Consider the following 18,141-nt stretch of genomic DNA (forward strand, 5'->3'; position numbering starts at 1 on the left):
CTCACTCACAGAGGACACCCCCACCTGGGGACATGAAGTCCCCCCTTGTCCACACATCGGCACTTTCACACACATCCGCCACTGTCTCAGCACACACACCTACACCCACACACACACTTCCCGACACATACAGGTCCACCCAGCCACACATTCAGCCCACCCTCAAAACCATCCTCCTGACCCCCACGTCACATCCAAATCTCCCCCACCCCCATCCATCACATCTACACTTATCCACCAACCCACCACACACATGCACCACCCACTCCCCCATCGCGCCCCCCCCCCCCCCCCCCACACACACACGCATTCATGCTTCGCCACGGCACTACCCCCCCCCCCTCACACACACACACACACCCGTATACATGCACTACCGCCACTCCCCACATACACGCATCATCACACTTCCCTACCCACACACATCCACACACCTATGTACCGCCACCAGTCCTCAACACACACCCCTCCACACACACACATCCCATCCACACTATCAAACACCCCCCACTCCCCAAGTCCCAGGGTTGCAACCAGGCACCAGAGCATGTACCTGCCCGCCGCCGCAGCGGCAGGTCCAGGTCAGCCCAGCCCCCCCCCCCCCCCCCCCGGCACAAGCCGACCCCCCACCCCCAAGAGACAAGGGACAACCCCGGGCACCGGAGCCCGGGACCCCACCCAGCCCACCCCACGGCGGCACAGGCGCCTGTTATGGAGTCAAGCCCGCCAACCCATCACCCGCCAGCGACCTCGCCCCGCCGCCGCGTGGCAACTCCAGCCGCCGTCCCATCCAGGTCCACCGTAGGGCTAGAAACCTAGCAACCCCAGCAGTGGAGCAGTCAAATCACCCCCCCAGGAGCCCACCACAGACCCACAGCCTCCAGAGACCCCCAACCGGCCACCAACCCCGAGCGCATTAAGGTCACATTCTTCCCCCATACTAAGTGATGGAGCTGATCACAGGGGACCAGAGGGAATGAAGTTCAGCTGACTGATCCCTTGAGGAGGCAGACATCATCTCGATACTGATGTGATCTAATAAGAGATTTCTGAACTGCTGGATACACAGACTTTGTTTGCTTTTCCAGTTTAGAAGGATAGTTTTCTTTGCGATACATAAACTGGTGAGGATTAAGTTTGCAGAATTAAATTCTATGTTAATTTCACCAAAGTAACCCAGTAGGCCCAGTTTGGGGTTTGTAGGGATGTTACATTTGAAGCAATTTGACAGATCTTTACATACCTGAAACCAGAATTCCTGGACAGGTGGGCAAGACCACAAAGCATGGTAGTAGCTGTCAGTCGTGTTGCCAGTGCAGTGTGGACAGATGTTTGATTGTGACAGACCCATCCTGAACATCCTGTGTCCTGTATAATGAGTTCTATGCAGAATTTTAAATTGTATTAGTTGCATGTTTGAATTCTTAGTCATTGTAAATGTATTTGAACAGATTTGTGACCATTCATTTTGGTCAAAGTTACTGGATAAGTCTGCTTCCCATTTAGAAGTTGGGAGACATATGGAATCGTCTAGCTTTGATAGTAATCTATATATTTTGGATAACAGTTTCGGGGCATTGAGATTTAAGAATTCTGCAGCCCTGATAGGTAGCTGCAAGTTTAATTGATCAGGGGTGTATTTCTTACCTATAATAGATTTAAGTTGGTGGTATTCTAAGAATTTTGTGCTGCTGATTTCATATCGTGAAGTAATTATATCAAAAGGGAGAAAGTTCCCGTTTTCTATTAAATGTTCTAACTGTTTTATTCCTTTATTCTTCCACTGAGGGAAGTTTATCATTTTCCGGTTTTGCTGGATGTCGGGATTGTTCCAAATAGGTGTAAGTTTGCATGGAATAAGCAAGGACTTGGTTAGTTTAAGAAATTCCCACCAGGCCATTAGTGAGGAGCTGATATTAATGCTTTTAAAGCATTTTTGGCGTTTGACAGCTGTGCTGATAAATGGCAGGTCTGAAATTGCCATATCCTCACACATAGCTTCTTCTATATTAAGCCATGGTTCATCTAGATAGCTAGGTTTAAGCCATTTAGAGATGTATTGTAGTCTGTTGCTTATAAAGTAATTTTGGAAATTAGGCAAGTCTAAGCCACTGCTATCTTTAGTCTTCTGGAGTGTTTTTAGACTAATCCGTGGTGGTTTGTCTTTCCAGAGAAATCTAGTAACATTAGAGTCCAGCGATTTAAACCAGGTGGAGGGAGGTTTAATGGGGATCATTGAAAACAGATAATTGATTTTAGGTAGAATCATCATTTTTATAGTTGCAACTCTTCCCATTAGTGATATGGGTAAAGATTTCCACCGTGTGAGATCGTCCTCAACTGTTTTTAGTAGAGGGACATAATTTAGCTTTGTAAGGTCTGACAGTCTGGGTGAGATGTTTATTCCCAAGTATTTAATATTTCCTGATTGTAAAGCAGTGTCAGGAGTATTATGGAAGGAACAGTTGATGGGTAGAACGGTGGTTTTAGACCAATTAATGGAATATTCAGAAATTGATGAGAATTTATTGATGAGTGTGATTGTCTGACAGATGGATGATTGTGAAGTTTTAAGGAAAAGTAATACATCATCAGCATAAAGACTGGTCTTATGCTCCATATTTCTACAGTTAATGCCTTTAATGTCTTTGTTTTGTCTAATGCTAGTTGCTAAGGGTTCAATAAAGATTGCAAAAAGTGAGGGGGAGAGTAGACAGCCTTGTCTGGTACCTCTCTGCAAACTGAAGCTGTGAGAAGTTTGATCATTTGTCCTGACGCATGCATTTGGATTGCTATACAGTATCTTTATCCAGTCGATAAACGATGAGCCAAACCCGAATTTTCTTAATGTTGCAAATAAGAATTTCCAGTTCACCCTGTCAAATGCTTTTTCAGCATCTAGAGAGATTATTGTAGTTTCCAGGTTATGTATGGTGGCATAATCAATTAGATTTATTAGTCTGCGCGTATTAGTGGTGGAATGTCGTCCCTTGATAAATCCTGTTTGATCAGGATGTATGATAAGTGGGGTTATTTTTTCTAGTCTTGTAGCAAGCACTTTACTGATTATTTTAAGATCTGCGTTCATTAGTGATATTGGACGATAACTAGATGGCAGTTTGGGGTCTTTTCCTGGTTTTAATATTACTGTAATACTAGCCAAATTCATGTTTTGAGATATTTGGCCTTTTTCCTTAATTTCTGAAGCCATTTTATAAAAAGTGGGTGCTAGTATAGACCAAAATTCTTTATAATATTCAACTGGAAAACCGTCTGGTCCTGGAGCTTTATTGCTGGGCATGTGTTTTAAAGCTTCATGTAAAAAAACAAAAAACAAAAACAATAATAAAACAATAAGTAAAAAAAGACAGGCTTCCATTAAAACGTTATGTAAATTGGGGGTTTAATCCGTTATTTTGAAGTTAAAGGTGTGGATTTATGAGGTACTTTTGAGAAAAAAAAATTAGCACATCAAGGTAAAAGTATAGTATGCCTAAAATGTGGTCATAATGGGAGTCAGTGGGATCACATCAGTACCGGGGTGGCAAATGTTTGTATTGTGCAAATCTCCCTTTCTATACATCTTTTGAAAAAAAAAAAAAAAATCTTTGAATTATCAACATTCATTCATTCATTCATTTTCCTAATTGCTTAGTTCAATGAAGGGTCGCGGGGAAGCTGGAGCCTATCCCAGCCGTCTTTTGTGCGAAAGTACACTCTGGACAGCTCGCCAGTCCATCGCAGGGCCAGAATTGTAAACATAATAATATAGAAAACATCCTTTCCGAGTTCAATAAAATTAGCATTAAATTGAATGAGATATTTAACTGAATAGTATCAAAGAGCCTCTTGTGTTAATTTGAGGCTGACTACCTTCCAACTGGTGAAATACATGGCACCAGTTAGCCTAGCTTTAAGCTAACTATATTCATATAGTTTATATTTTTATATATTTAAATATATGATTGTATGTATGATTGTTTGAAATTAGTGGTTTATTTGTTTTGTTGTTTTTTTCATTAGTTCTGTCTTTGTTTTGTATTTTAGAGGGATTTTGCCGTCATTTTTAAACTAGCTAAGCTTAAAATTGTGCTATCTGGTCCTACGAAGTAATACCAGTTAGCCAAGCTTTAAGCTAACTGATGCTATGCATTTTACACGTGTGTGTGTGTGTGGTACACAACAAATTCTGTTAAATCTTTTCAACCCTGTTCTTTAACCTCTGTTTCTGTTTGCTTAGCAGGTTTTCATGCAGTTATTTTAATGCCTCTGAATTTACAATACAGAATGAAGGAAATGTCACTGGTTGCTCATACAAGGTTTACAACAAGGAGCCCCTTGTTTGTGTTACAAGAGTTGTAATCTTTATGTCAAGATTCAGCTGCCAGCCCAGACCTTTAATTAATCAAATTCCATAAACATGTGTCATGCACAGACAGACGACCTGCCATGAACAAGCCGGTGCAAGACAGAAAATGCTCAAGCGTCACCTCCAAACTGTGATATCGGAAAATCTCCTTTCTCTCCAGCACCGATGAGCTGATCCACGATCTGAGCAAGTCAGCCAACAGATAATGTTATAAAAGCAGTGGGTTGATATGCAACAAATCAAACTATAATTGCACTGTGACAACAAAAAGCATATGAATGACTACTATTAACAGACAAAAGTCAGTTTTTATGTTGCTGCATCATCGAAAAGTATTTTTCACGAGGCTTTATGATCCTAAATTAGGTTTTATGACAACGGGAGTCAGAACTGTATTTAGCCTACAGAACGACCTATGTTTTAAATAAATCCCTGCTATTTATGCAAATGTAACCACAGATATAACTGTACTCACTGAATGTTAAATATTTAGTATTTTTGGCTCATATTCAGTTTTTTTCTTTTTTTTTGTTTGTGGCTCATGAGTTTATGTGAAATGGCTACTTTGACTTCTCATCTCTAAAAGTGTGCAGTTACTAAGTTTCCATGACTTTTTTTTCCAAAACACAGAATTGTTATTAACATAACAACAAGCCATGTCCCAGTTTGACCTGCATTTTCCACGTCTGTAACATTCATTTCACCACAAAAGGGATGGTGAAAGGTGCTAATCCAGACCTTCGTGCAAGAGATTACATGAAACAAAAAGGTACACTTTTTACCTACATTTTACTACCAGTTCCCTTTTCCATGCTTCCTGCTGTACTGTCACCCACCAATACTTTTAAATGGTTTTGAGTCAAAATATTAGAAACTTCAATTTCTTAGTTTAAAAAACTTCAGCGCTTACATTTTTTCTTTGTATTTCACAATTTCCAGATAAAATGATTACAGCAGTGTCACATGAACAATCAGCAAAACGGAGAAAAAACTTAGAGATGAATCGGATTTTACTGCATTCTGGACATTTTAACAAAAACTTTTGCTTTTTCTCTTAAATATGGTGTTTCAGCAATTTGTACAACAGCATGAAATTCATCCATTGATCAGTTATTGATCCAGAAAAGCGTAATATGTTAATATCTTTCTAACTTTACTAAAGTAACTGAAGCTACGATGCAGCTGACTGAGGTGTAGGAAGGAGTCGGATGGTCGCGACCACCAGCCTATGTTGTTTTTGGGCCCTTGCATGGGAACACTGTTCTTGAGGATTAAAAACCTGTGATATTTTCTGAGGGTTGAGAAGCTCTGTAATCGTGGCTGAGCAGACCGATTTGGCGAATATTACACAGCTTCAGAGCTTGGAAAAGTGTATTTTTCCACAAAACAACACAAAAACTTAATGTACAAAATCCTTAGAAAATGTTCTGAAACTATACATTTTAGTCATACCCTACTGTCTAATCTAAGGGTTAAAGTGACGGCTGTAGAGTGAATCACAGCTGTAAAACTATAAGTCATAAAATGGAAAAATAAAGAGGAAAAGTTCAAAGGCACTTCTCCATCATTGCTGTATTTTCATTTGATCTCACTAATTTCAGCCTAAACCCCAAATGAAGCTTGAGTTATAGCCTACAGTGCACTGTATGTTCAGGTGAGGCATAAATTCACTTTGACATACAGTACATTTTTCATGAGCAAGAGGTCAAATTCCTGAACTCTGCACACATGCTGACATCCGCTCAACTCAGCGCTCTGCAAAAACACAAGCCAGAAACAAACTGTCATCTGATCCCGTCAAACAATAAGCCTGTAAAACCCAAAGTTTCCACTGCAGGACTAATTAAATACTTCAATAACCTGCTGCTTTCATGTCCACAAGATGAATCAAGATAAATTACCCTCTTCCATCATTTTTCTTTTGTTGCAAGGTAAACATACCATTTTGTGCATGATTTCCTCCTTACTGCAGAAAGCCTCGGTTCTTTAGTGGCATATTTGACACATCCAGACAAACGAGGAGTTAAATTAGATCCTGACAGTTGGGTTAGAAGTAACTCATCATTTAATTTAGCCTTATTGAGGATGGTTAATTCCACATGAATAGCTACAGCTTGCATACTTTTACAAAATATTGGTTGTGCACGAATATTTACCTAATAACTACTGCTTTTAAATCTTTTTCACTACTGTCAATCAAATGGACAAAATATTTGAAAAAACAAATATGCTTTTTCATGTAAAGAGCATGTATACTTTCTGCTTATTTGCAAAAGCTAACACACTTAACAGTGACAAACACAAAGCACAAGATATCAAATCATTCAGAACCAGTGAGTGGCACAATGTACAGGTAAAGGCTTGAAGCACTAAGATACAATGAACTTAAATTATATCTCCCTCTTCATCCATAGGGTTTAATATGTTAACCCACACTTTGAAGTTACAACAGCTTTAAGATTTCTGGGAGTGTTAATGGAAATTTCTGACCATTCATCCAGAAGCACATTTGTAAGGTCAGATGCTGATTTTGAACAAAGCCTCACCTCAGAGAAGTCAAGGGAAGTCAGCTCAATGGCAGGAACAAGATCCGGGTAATTAACAGCTATGCCCTGCCAGCCAGTGATCAGATACCCTGCTGGGAATAAGCTGGGCAAAGGAAGAAGCTCAGACCACGGATGTCAAAACATGGAAGCTGGTCACCATTCAGGGAGGGTTCCACCCCAAGTCCAGCGTCCAGTGACTATACACTAAGGACAAAGAGGGGGGTCGGGGACTAGTCAGCATCAAGGCCACTATCCAAGATGAAACATCCAAGCTCCATGAATACATCAGGAAGAGGGCACCAAGGGAAGAAGCACTTAGTGAATGTCTCAGACAATGGAGTCTGGAGGAACATGAGATGGAACCATCATGGGAGGAAAAGCCCCTGCATGGGATGTACCACCGGCAGATCACCGAAGTGGCCGATATAAACAAGTCCTATCAATGGCTGGAGAGGTTGGGACTGAAGGACAGCACAGAGACACTAATCATGGTAGCACAGGAGCAGGCCCTGAGCACCAGAGCGATCAAGGCCCAGATCTACCATACCAGGCAGGATCCCAGGTGCAGACTATGCAAAGTAGCCCCTGAAACAATTCAGCAGCTCACAGCAGGGTGCAAGATACTGGCAGGCAAAGAATACATGAAGCGCTATTACCAAGTAGCTGGCATAGTGTACAGGAACATCTGAGCAGAAAATGGACTGGAGACTCCCGAGTGTCATGTCTGGTGGCACTTAAGTCTTATTTTCCAAGCACTTCCTGTTTTATTTTGTATCACTTACCGGTTTCTCGTTTCAGATCCCTACCCTGCTCACTGTGTCTTTGCCTGTGTGATTACCTGCTCCGCCCCTCATGTCCCACCTGTGTCTACTTGTCCTTCCCGCCCTCGTTAGTATTTAGTGTCTGTGTGTTTCCTCTGTCCTTGCCAGATTGTCTTTGTTCGTGTTCAGGCAATCACACTCGCTCCGTGTATTTTATGTGTCTTCTTGTCTGTGTGCATTTTGGGGGTTTTTGACTTCTGCCTTTGTTCGTGTTCAGGTTCAGCCTGCCTGTGTTTTTCTGTGAAGACTATTAAATTGGAGCCACGCATTTGGGTCTCTGTGCTTATTCGTGATAGCACAATCTGGCCACGATGAACCCAGCTGGCTCGGACCCTGCCTCCCAAGATCCTGTCCATGCGGCGCTGCAAGCGCAGGGACATAGAATCCACCGGCAGGAGGAACAGCTGTCACTGCTTCGGCATGATTTAAAAGAGATGGCCGCTCGACAGGAGTCCATGATCGCTGCCTTCACCAACCAACTGACGGTACTTGCGGAGAGGATGAACCCCTGTCCTCCTGATCCGCACTCAGCTTCAGAACATTCCACCTCGTCAGACCCACCTGCGAGTAGTTCCCCTTTCCAGCCTCTGGTTCACGTTCAGCTGTCCCGACCGGAGAAGTTTTCCGGGGACTCGGGACTGTCGGGCATTTATTACCCAGTGTGAACTGCATTTCGAGATGCAACCAGGTGGTTTCCAGTCTGACAGAGCCAAGGTAGCGTATATGATCTCACATTTGACCGGCAGAGCGGAGGCGTGGGCAGTTGCTGAATGGAATCGGCGCTCCCCCGTGTGCGACTCGCTACAGGCTTTTGTTCAGACGCTGAGTCAGATTTTTCATCACGTTACTCCTGGCAGAGAGGCTGCTCGAGCACTGGTTCAATTGAGACAAGGCGAACAGCGAGTGGCGGACTACGCGGTCCGATTTCGTACGCTGGGCGCTGACAGTGGATGGAATCCCACTGCTCTGTTTGACGCATTTCTGAACGGATTAGGAGAGGCCATAAAGGATCAACTGGCTCCTCTGGATCTGCCTGAAACGCTGGATGAACTCATAGCGCTGGCTATTAAGATCGACAGGAGGGTCGTGGAGCGGGAGCGGGAGAGATCCCGCGGTCACGCGCAGTATCGGAGAGGGCAGCGCAACCCCCAGCCCCTCTCACTTCTGAGTACAACCAACTTGTCCGCGACCCCTCCCTCTGCTCTTTCGGGAGAGGAGGAACCTATGCAGTTAGGACGGACCCATTTGACACCGGAGGAGCGACAGTGGCGGTGGAGACAGGGGCGCTGTTTCCACTGTGGTCGTCTGGGGCATGTTTTGGCCGCCTGCCCAGTAAAAGCTCGGGCTCATCAGTGAGGAGGAGGGCACTGGTGAGCCATAATATTCCTGTTAACCCCTCTCGTCCTACCCCCCTGGTTACTCTCACCTCCTCCACAGTTTCCTGCGGATCTGCGGTGCTTATTGACTCTGGGTCCGATGCCAATCTGATGGACCATGCCCTGGCTCAGGAGCTTCAGTTGGCATCCATTCCCCTGGAACACCCCCTCGCAGCTAGCGCTCTGGATGGCCGCCTTCTGAGCCAAGTCACGCACCGTACAGAACCGGTAGGGGTGACCTTCCCCGATCAGCATACCGAAAACTTGAGTTTTTTTTTGTTTCGTTCTACTCAACACAGACTGATATTAGGATACCCCTGGCTCGTGCTGCACAACCCTGTGGTGGACTGGTCCCGCGGTGGCGTTTCATCCTGGGGGGTAGATTGTTACAAGACATGTTTTGACCCACCTGCGGTGGGTCCCTCTCAGCCCAAACCCGCTCCTGTCGAGCCTGATTTCCCTGATATTTCCCGTGTCCCGCCCTGCTATATGGATCTAAAGCAGGTTTTCAATAAGGCCAGGGCGACCTCATTACCTCCTCACCGGCCCTACGACTGTGCGATTGACCTCCTACCCGGTTCCACCTTGCCTAAGGGCCGGTTGTACTCCTTGTCGGGCCCGGAGGCCAGGACCATGGATGAGTATATTGAGAAGTCGCTCTCGGCGGGATTAATCCGCCCGTCTTCCTCTCCAGTTGGGGCGGGCTTCTTTTTTGTGGGGAAGAAGGATAAGACGCTGAGACCGTGTATCGACTATCGTGGATTGAACGCAATCACGGTGAAGAACAGGTACCCCCTTCCCCTCATCACTAACGCCTTGGATCTCTTGAGAGATGCTAAGATTTTCACTAAACTCGACCTCCGTAATGCTTATCATCTCGTCCGGATAAGGGAGGGGGATGAATGGAAGACAGCCTTTAACACCCCCACGGGACATTATGAGTATTTGGTGATGCCCTTCGGGTTAACCAATGCCCCTGCTGTTTTCCAATCGTTGGTGAATGATGTCCTGCGCGACATGTTGAACATTTTTGTATTCGTTTATTTGGACGATATTCTCATTTTTTCCCGGGATATGAACGCCCATGTCCAGCATGTGAGGAGGGTGTTGCAGAGACTCCTGGAGAATCAGCTGTTTGTTAAAGCTGAGAAATGTGAGTTTCATGTCCGCTCAGTTTCGTTTTTGGGTTACATCATAGCTGAGGGGGAGATTCAGATGGATCCGGCGAAGATCCAGGCGGTAGCGGACTGGCCTACGCCAGGGACCCGCAAACAAGTACAGCGTTTCCTTGGTTTTGCTAATTTCTACAGGAAGTTTATAAGAAATTTTAGTTCAGTAACTGCTCCTCTGCACGCTCTCACCTCTGTTAAGTCTAAGTTTCAGTGGACATCCCAGGCCGACCATGCCTTCGGCCGACTGCGGAAGCTCTTCACCACCGCCCCAATACTGGTACAACCGGACCCTCTGCTCCAGTTTGTGGTGGAGGTGGACGCATCCGAAGTGGGGGTAGGGGCTGTCTTATCCCAGAGGTCAAAGAAGGATGGCCGTTTTCACCCCTGTGCCTTCATGTCAAAGAGGTTGTCGCCAGCGGAATCGAACTACGATGTAGGGGACCGCAAACTGCTCGCCATAAAAGTCGCACTCGAGGAATGGCGGCACTGGCTGGAGGGAGCGGAGCTACCCTTTGTGGTCTGGACGGACCACAAGAACTTGGAGTACCTGAGAGATGCCAAGAGACTGAACCCTCGTCAGGCCAGGTGGGCGTTGTTTTTTAGTAGGTTTAATTTTTCCGTGTCCTACCGTCCAGGCTCCAAGAATGTAAAGCCCGACACACTGTCTCGACTCTCCGACCCTGAAGTGGCTCCTAAGGTCCCATCCCCTATTCTTCCGCCATCATGCGTGATTGGAGCCGTTGTCTGGGAGATCGAGGAGGTGGTCAGACGGTCCCAGTCCTCGGTTCAGATTCCTGCGGGGTGCCCCAGTAATCGATTGTTTGTTCCTGCCTCACTCCGTTCACGAGTCATCAACTGGGGGCACAATTCACCGATGTTCTGTCATCCTGGGGTAAGAAGGACCATGTTCTCTATCCAACAGCGGTTTTGGTGGCCTGCTATGAGGAGGGACGTCAAGGACTATGTGGCTGGATGTACGGTCTGTGCTCAACACAAGGTTCCGCGTCATGCGCCTTCTGGTCAGCTGCATCCCCTCCCCGTGCCTCACAGACCCTGGTCGGACATTTCCTTGGATTTTGTCACTGGGTTGCCACTCTCCGAGGGTAACACTGTCATTCTTACTGTTGTTGATCGTTTCTCTAAGATGGTTCACTTCATTCCTTTGACCAAACTGCCTTCAGCCAGGGAGACCGCTGAGATAATGCTGTCACAGATCTTTCGCCTACATGGTCTTCCCAGGGATGTTGTATCCGACCGGGGCCCCCAGTTCGTGTCCGCCTTCTGGAAGGAGTTTTGCTCTTTGCTGGGAGCTACGGCCAGTTTATCGTCTGGTTATCATCTTGCTTGTATTTACACAAGTGGTTCACACTTCCATCATGGGCTCTACATCAATCTAACGGGTTGAGTTTTCCCAGAAACAACTGTCTGGCAGTAAAACGAAACAGTGACAACACAAAGGTTAATTTAAATTAATATTTTAGAAACAATTCTTCCCTTTTTTTTTTTTTTTTTTTTTAGAAACATTTGATTAAAATTTGCTGCAGATTGGAACCAAAGTATTACATAATATGACACATTTGTCATGTTCATAGCAAACTTTATCTTGTTATCCACCTTCACCATAACCTGAATCTGAGGCGTGTTCCATGTTGTGGAAGTGCCTCGGTGTTGTACCGCTGTCAGAAGGTGGTTTGGCTTCAGGCAGGCAGAAGGGAGGGGAAGTCAGCAGTTGTGTGATTTTTTTCTTCTCTTTTTTTCTTTGCTTGTCAATTCCCTCCCTTCCTCCATCCCTCCCTCTATCTCTCCTCAGGGTCAGGTAGCAGTCATAACACACTCTCTCTCTCTCTCTCACAAACACACACACACACACACACACACTGCGAGCAGCCTGAAGAGAGCACCCACACTCGCACATGCTTCACTTCCCGGCCTGAGCGCGTTCGGATGAAGACAGCATGGGAGGCTGTGAGCTGTGAGGATGGACAAGAGAGTGTGTGTGATCCAGACTGACTTCCACCAGTACAGACCCACCATTGCAGTGCACAGCAGACTCCTGGCACACGTAAGAAACCAACTCTTCTTCTCCTCACACCGTATTTAGTCTTTTTCCACCTTTTTTCTCCTACAGTTGGTCTTTTTGCATCAGTGGTTTTTGCAGGAGTGTGTTGTCACGTTGCTTTCCAGCATGTTGCAGGGTTCCTCCTCTCAGCAGCGCTGCAGGAAAGAGGAGTTTTTCTATCAGCAGGGGGCGTCAGAGTGTATCGCATCTGTAATAATATGTATTTCATGATTTGTTTCTTCTTTGCTGACACTTCTGGATTAGTGTAGTTATTACTGGCCCAGCTGGTGGTGAAATGGTTTTTCACCACATACGCCTTTCCACACGTTAATACACACACACACACACACACACACACACACACATATTGCCGAGGAATGTAAACATAGACAAGCATCAGGGCTTGTAACCCCCCCAGTGCTTCTTATATGCTGGTGTATTTAAAGTGGAACTATTTTGTGCATTTCAGGCTAATTTATTTTTATTTCTGAGACCAGAAGGGCTGGGATTGATGGAGTTATTGCCACAAATGGCTTTATTTACTTCAGACCGACCCTCTCCGTAGGCTGTCAGATCAGCCTGCGGGCAAAACGAGTGGATTGAGACCCTTCCGCATTAAGCCCCGCCTCCCGCCACTGCAGCGCACCGCACCTGCTTTCACCGCCATTGTAACATCTCATAAACAGAAGGATTAGGCTAATATGAACTCAATAAAAAAATACAAAATACAATGTCAACACATAGCATACAGCCCTACATGTTGGAACCTGAATCAGAGCCTGAAAACGAAGTGGAAAACAGCAACCCACAGCAACGAATGCAGCAGGATGTCTCTCTTTGGTAAACTCACCAGCCATCGTTGGAAATAACTTTATCCCACGTTTTCCACCCGCCTGATGTATTTGTACATGCCCTTGTTAACCAGTAGAAGGTAACCAATCACCGAACCTTATCCCCCGGGACGTCACAAGGATTTCCAAGTAGAAAAAACTCTCTAAAACGACGCGTTTTTCGTCGCCATGGAAACGGAACGGAGAGCGTGCTGGAACCCAAACTCAAACTAAACATGCGTTTAGGTGATAAAAAACAGTGCCGTTCACATGTCTGATGAGGATTCAACACTGTAACACTGTAGAAAGCTCAGAGAACTTGAAATACCATAATAGCACCCCTTTAAGTACAGATGAAAAGTTGTTGGTGTGAAGTAATCCAAACTGTGTCGCTTTCTAAATCGTTATTTTTTAAGTTATTAGATCAGGTTTTCCAACATATTTACAATTATTCACTAACCTGGGAGCTCAAACTCTGCAACCAGTACCCCCAATTGGATTTACTTGGATTTAAACGATAGTACAATTATTTAAAATTTATGTTAATAAAAAACGGTAACACAAACAAAAACTTGATTTGATGCTGTTTTAATTGACCGTTCATTGACCTGGCAGGAATCAGCTTGCCTCACAGAGTTAATGCCAAATTCAGATTTTTAATATGACACGTGTACTAACTCATGTCAATGCGTAAATTCATTTTACATGTTCATTTTACAGATTCATCTCTTTGCATCATCACGGTCATTATCAGCATAATGTAAAACAGCTACAGATTATGCAGATATATAGATGTGTTGTATTTAAATGATTAAACACCAGTAAAAGTTGGTGAGGTAGTCTAAAGCTGGATCATCGGCGTATGGAGGGCCCGGCGGAGTTGGCGTTGGTGAGCTGTGCTCTTGCACTCAAGCATATGGTTACGGTGTCTTGTTTCAGTTTCTAACGGTGGCATTAGGGCGGGTATTGGATGGTAAACTATTTTTTTTCAATGGTTCGCTTCATGGTTCAGGCGTTCCTGTTTGGAACCATACTGGCTGAAATGGTGCAGCGTCTTCTTGAGCCGGTGGGAGGAAACAAAGAGATAATTCTTCTGTTAACAAATACACATGGCGGCTACCGTGGAAATGAGAAAATTCAGAAACACGTGATCACAAACTGACCAATCACAAGAGAGTACTTGTAGATAACTATGTACGAGGTCTGGAGGAGGTGTTGTGTCAGGCTTTATGGACTTACATGGTTCCCACAGCGGTGACGCCATGACCAACCTTACACAAACACTGCTTTCATATTAATCCATCTTAAAGGTGTGTGTGTGTGTGTGTGTGTGTGTGTGTGTGTGTGTTCTTTAGACCACCAAATTTTGCTTGGGCACCCAAAAAAGCTGGGGCTGGCCCTGGTTAGCTTCACTCACAGCAGCTTTACTGCATATTTACAGTAACAGTATGCAGTCGCCAGGCCGAACTCGCTGCTTTTTATCATTTTGAGCTCATTCAACCAGAATTCACTCTTCTAATTACTTTTCTCATTTCTATTGATAATTATTTAATTATATAATTATTATCATAATAATCATCGGTTTTATTTGTAAGCATCTTTCAAGAGATGCAGCAGCAGCTCAGGAGGTAGCAGGCCCTCATGTGGGGGTTGTGTCATGGGGGGGAGGGGCACTTCACCCTCCTTGCCTCAGTGTCGGCATCACTGGCGTACGAATGTGAATGAATGTTTCAGTAGTGGTCGGGGAAGCCGCTGGTGCTCCATCAGTGTGCTCCAGGGCAGCTGTGGCAACACACACAGCTGGAATGAATGAATGAATAATGGATTCCATGTAAAGCTCTTTGGATGTCTTGAAAAGCCATTTACAGAAAACGTGTCCATTATTATGAAGACTGTTAAGGACACTTTGCAAAAACTGTTTAAAAACAGGAGTGATGTGTTTGGTAAGAAGTTACAACGTGGGTTTATCATCAATACTCTGGAACTGATTCGTTCCAGATTCAATACTTGTCTGAGTAGACAGATGTTACTGTGTTGATATAAAACATGACATTTGTTTTCACTTCTCAGAGGTTCGAGTGACACTTCGTCTGTCATATCAGATGTCATGATGTCATTAAGATGACACTGCTATTGTTAATAATAATACAGTTTTGTTATAGTTATTTACTGGTTACTGCACTTTTACATAAAGTATTCAGTCATTTTGCATTTAATATGTGAATAATTAGTTGTTTAAACATTTTATCATTTATTAAAAATTATTTGATCATATTTTTGTTTAATTTACTGTAAAAATAAGATGTTAAGATAAATGTAGATGTTACAATCATGGTTTTCCTTCACCGACAAGTAGTATGGATATCAGTATTGGTAATATTATTGAAACAGTACCACAAACTAATGGTATCATATCGACAAGAAGAAGGTTAGTATCGTCCATCCCTCGTTTGGAGTTGCTTGATGGAGCTGAGCTGAATAATAGTTACATCACCAGTGGCGTAATGTCACACTTCAATATAAATCAGTACGACATCTATAACTGATAATATGTAACTGTATTATGTCGGCCATGTTGACCCCTTCAGCAGATAAATACCAACCTGACGTGTTGTTGCCATCTCGCTTTGTATCTCCTCACCTGCACACACCTGCAGGACTCACATTAACAGCTGGATCCACTGGGAGAGCCATGAAACGCCGTACGGTTTCCATCTTTGATGATGCCACATGCAGGTCATCAGGGTCTAAAGGAATTCTTTCTGCCTCTTTGTGCTTTTCCAGCAGGATGGGGTGGAATCAGGTTCATCTCCAGATAATACCATGTTTTTTTCTGCTATTACAGTGTAACTACAGCTAATGCTCCCTTTAATCCTCCTGAGCTGCGATCCAACCAGCTTCATTATTTCAATCAGCCCAAACAGGCGAATGATAACTGGCAGTGAAGACAGCAAACCCTGTGCTTTCAGACTCCACTTCATAATATCAACAGTTATCTCTCTGCTGTAATTACATGACAACCGTCGCATCATTGATATGATTTATGAGCTGGTATGAAAGTCCCTGGCCCAGAGTCAGCTGACCACATCAGCGTGGGTGAACTGTGAGGTGCTTGGGTGATCAAAGGCTGACTGGTCCTTCCTCCATGACCTGGATCTACGGTTCAGCCAGAGGCCAGAAGCTTCACCATGCGGTCCATTCATCTGGGAGCAGTTTGCAGACAATACAAACACTTCTGCTTGGAAGCAGAGAACAACGGTAAGGAAAAGGAAGAAGTCGGGGGGGTGGGGGGGTACACGTGTGGGATAGAAGAGAGATACCCAAAACTAAATCCAGCTGGTGGGTCGGCTCCTGAAGACCAGAACCGTTCAGCCTGCCCCGTGACAGTAACAGCAGCTGTTTCAACAAGTTTTCCAACTCAGCGCACCAGGTAGGTCATGTGTTCGTAAACCGTAAAAACGACTCATGACACGACAGAAAAGGGACACCCCTACAAGCAGAGCATGGGTGCCCAAATCCGGACCTGGAGATCCTGACTACCCTGCAGGGTTTACTCCATCTCTTCTCCAGCAAGAACGGATGGTTCTTTACTCGGTCTCTGCAGAGCTGAGTGACATGAAGGAATTCAGCCATTTGAATCTGGTGTGTTATGAAGAGAAGCCTCTACAACAGTGTTCCTCATCGCATGCGGCTCACTGACTCTTGACTGGCGGCTCGTGAAGCAGCCGCTGGCTTTCTGAAACTGCTGTTTAAACAAGTCATAATGATCCTCAACGGTGCAGTTCTCTCCACAAACAAGAGCTGCAGGCTGCTTGCAGAAACTTTGCTGTCCTAACAGCCCGAACTGACCCTGTTGCCAGTTTTGGCAAATTTCAGCTGCACTGAACTCCACCAAGGAGCTGCTCCGTGTATATATTGAAAAGAAACTCTCACATTCTGGAGGCGTTATTGTATTACATTTGCTGTTGCATAGGAATGCCATTACTCCGTGCAATGTTTAGAATAACAATTCCTTGCTAAAAAGCTAAATGTTACTGATTTGGCAACGTGGCATGAGAATACTTTTTTATTGTGGGGGGCGGTTCTCCTCTTGTCCTAGTAGATTGAGTTTTAACAGTGATTTCACTGCTCTAAAACTTGCAGGATAGTAGATCCTGGGGACTGGACTCAGGAACCCCTCAAGTAAAGAGGAATAAGCAACCAAGATCTGCAGAACATCATGTCTGAACACACAACACGTCCAGCCTGGAAGCAGATGGTCTCCAGCAGCAGAAGACCACAGCGGGTTCCCTCCTGTCAGTAAGAACAGGAAACTGAGGCTACAATTCACACAGACTCACCAGAACTGGACAATAGAAGATGGAGAAACGTTGCTGGTCTGATGAGTCTCCAGTTCAGCTCCACATTCACATGGTAGGATCAGAATCTGCTGGAAACATCATGACAACATGGATCCATCCTGCCGTCAGGATCAAGGCTTCAGGCTGCTGCTGGTGTGATGGTGGGGGGAGGTTTTCTTGTCCCACTTTGGTCCCCTTAGTCCCAGCATGACATGGTTTAACCAGCACAGCCTACCTGAGTCCTGCTGCTGACCATGTCCATCCCTTTCTGAGCACAGTGGAGCATCTTCTGATGGAAACTTCCAGCAGGATGATGCACCATGTCACAAAGCTCACATCATCTCCAGCTGCTTTCTTCATCATGATGATGAGTTCACTGTCCTCCAACGGCCTCCACAGTCACCAGATCTCAGTCCAGCAGAGCAGCTTTGGGATGTGGTGGAACGGGAGATTCTCATCATGATGTGCAGCAACTGTGTGATGCTTCATGTCAACATGGAGGAAATCTCTGAGGAATGTTTCCAACAGCTTGTTGGATCTCTGACACCAGGAATGAAGGAAGTTTTGCAGGAAAAATGCGTCCAAACTGGTAATAGACAATGGACCTGATCAAGTGACCGGTGGGGGG

General features: G+C 44.8%; 1 protein-coding gene across 1 annotated transcript in view; it reads left to right on the top strand.

Annotated features, from left to right (window-relative positions):
• Positions 1-8,414: 8,414 nt before the first annotated feature.
• The window catches only part of LOC306771468 (uncharacterized protein), a gene marked incomplete at its 5' end in the record, with an annotated part of 90,445 nt that continues 80,718 nt past the window's right edge, over positions 8,415-18,141 (top strand). The window contains 4 exons of the mRNA XM_079260634.1: positions 8,415-8,965; positions 9,412-10,869; positions 11,282-11,387; positions 11,429-11,599. Of these exons, the coding sequence (XP_079116760.1) occupies positions 8,415-8,965; positions 9,412-10,869; positions 11,282-11,387; positions 11,429-11,599 (2,286 nt within the window). The remainder of the gene's footprint in view (positions 8,966-9,411; positions 10,870-11,281; positions 11,388-11,428; positions 11,600-18,141) is intronic.

The sequence above is a fragment of the Telmatherina bonti genome (assembly GCF_933228915.1).
Source record: "Telmatherina bonti genome assembly, chromosome: 21".
Lineage (NCBI taxonomy): Eukaryota > Metazoa > Chordata > Actinopteri > Atheriniformes > Telmatherinidae > Telmatherina > Telmatherina bonti.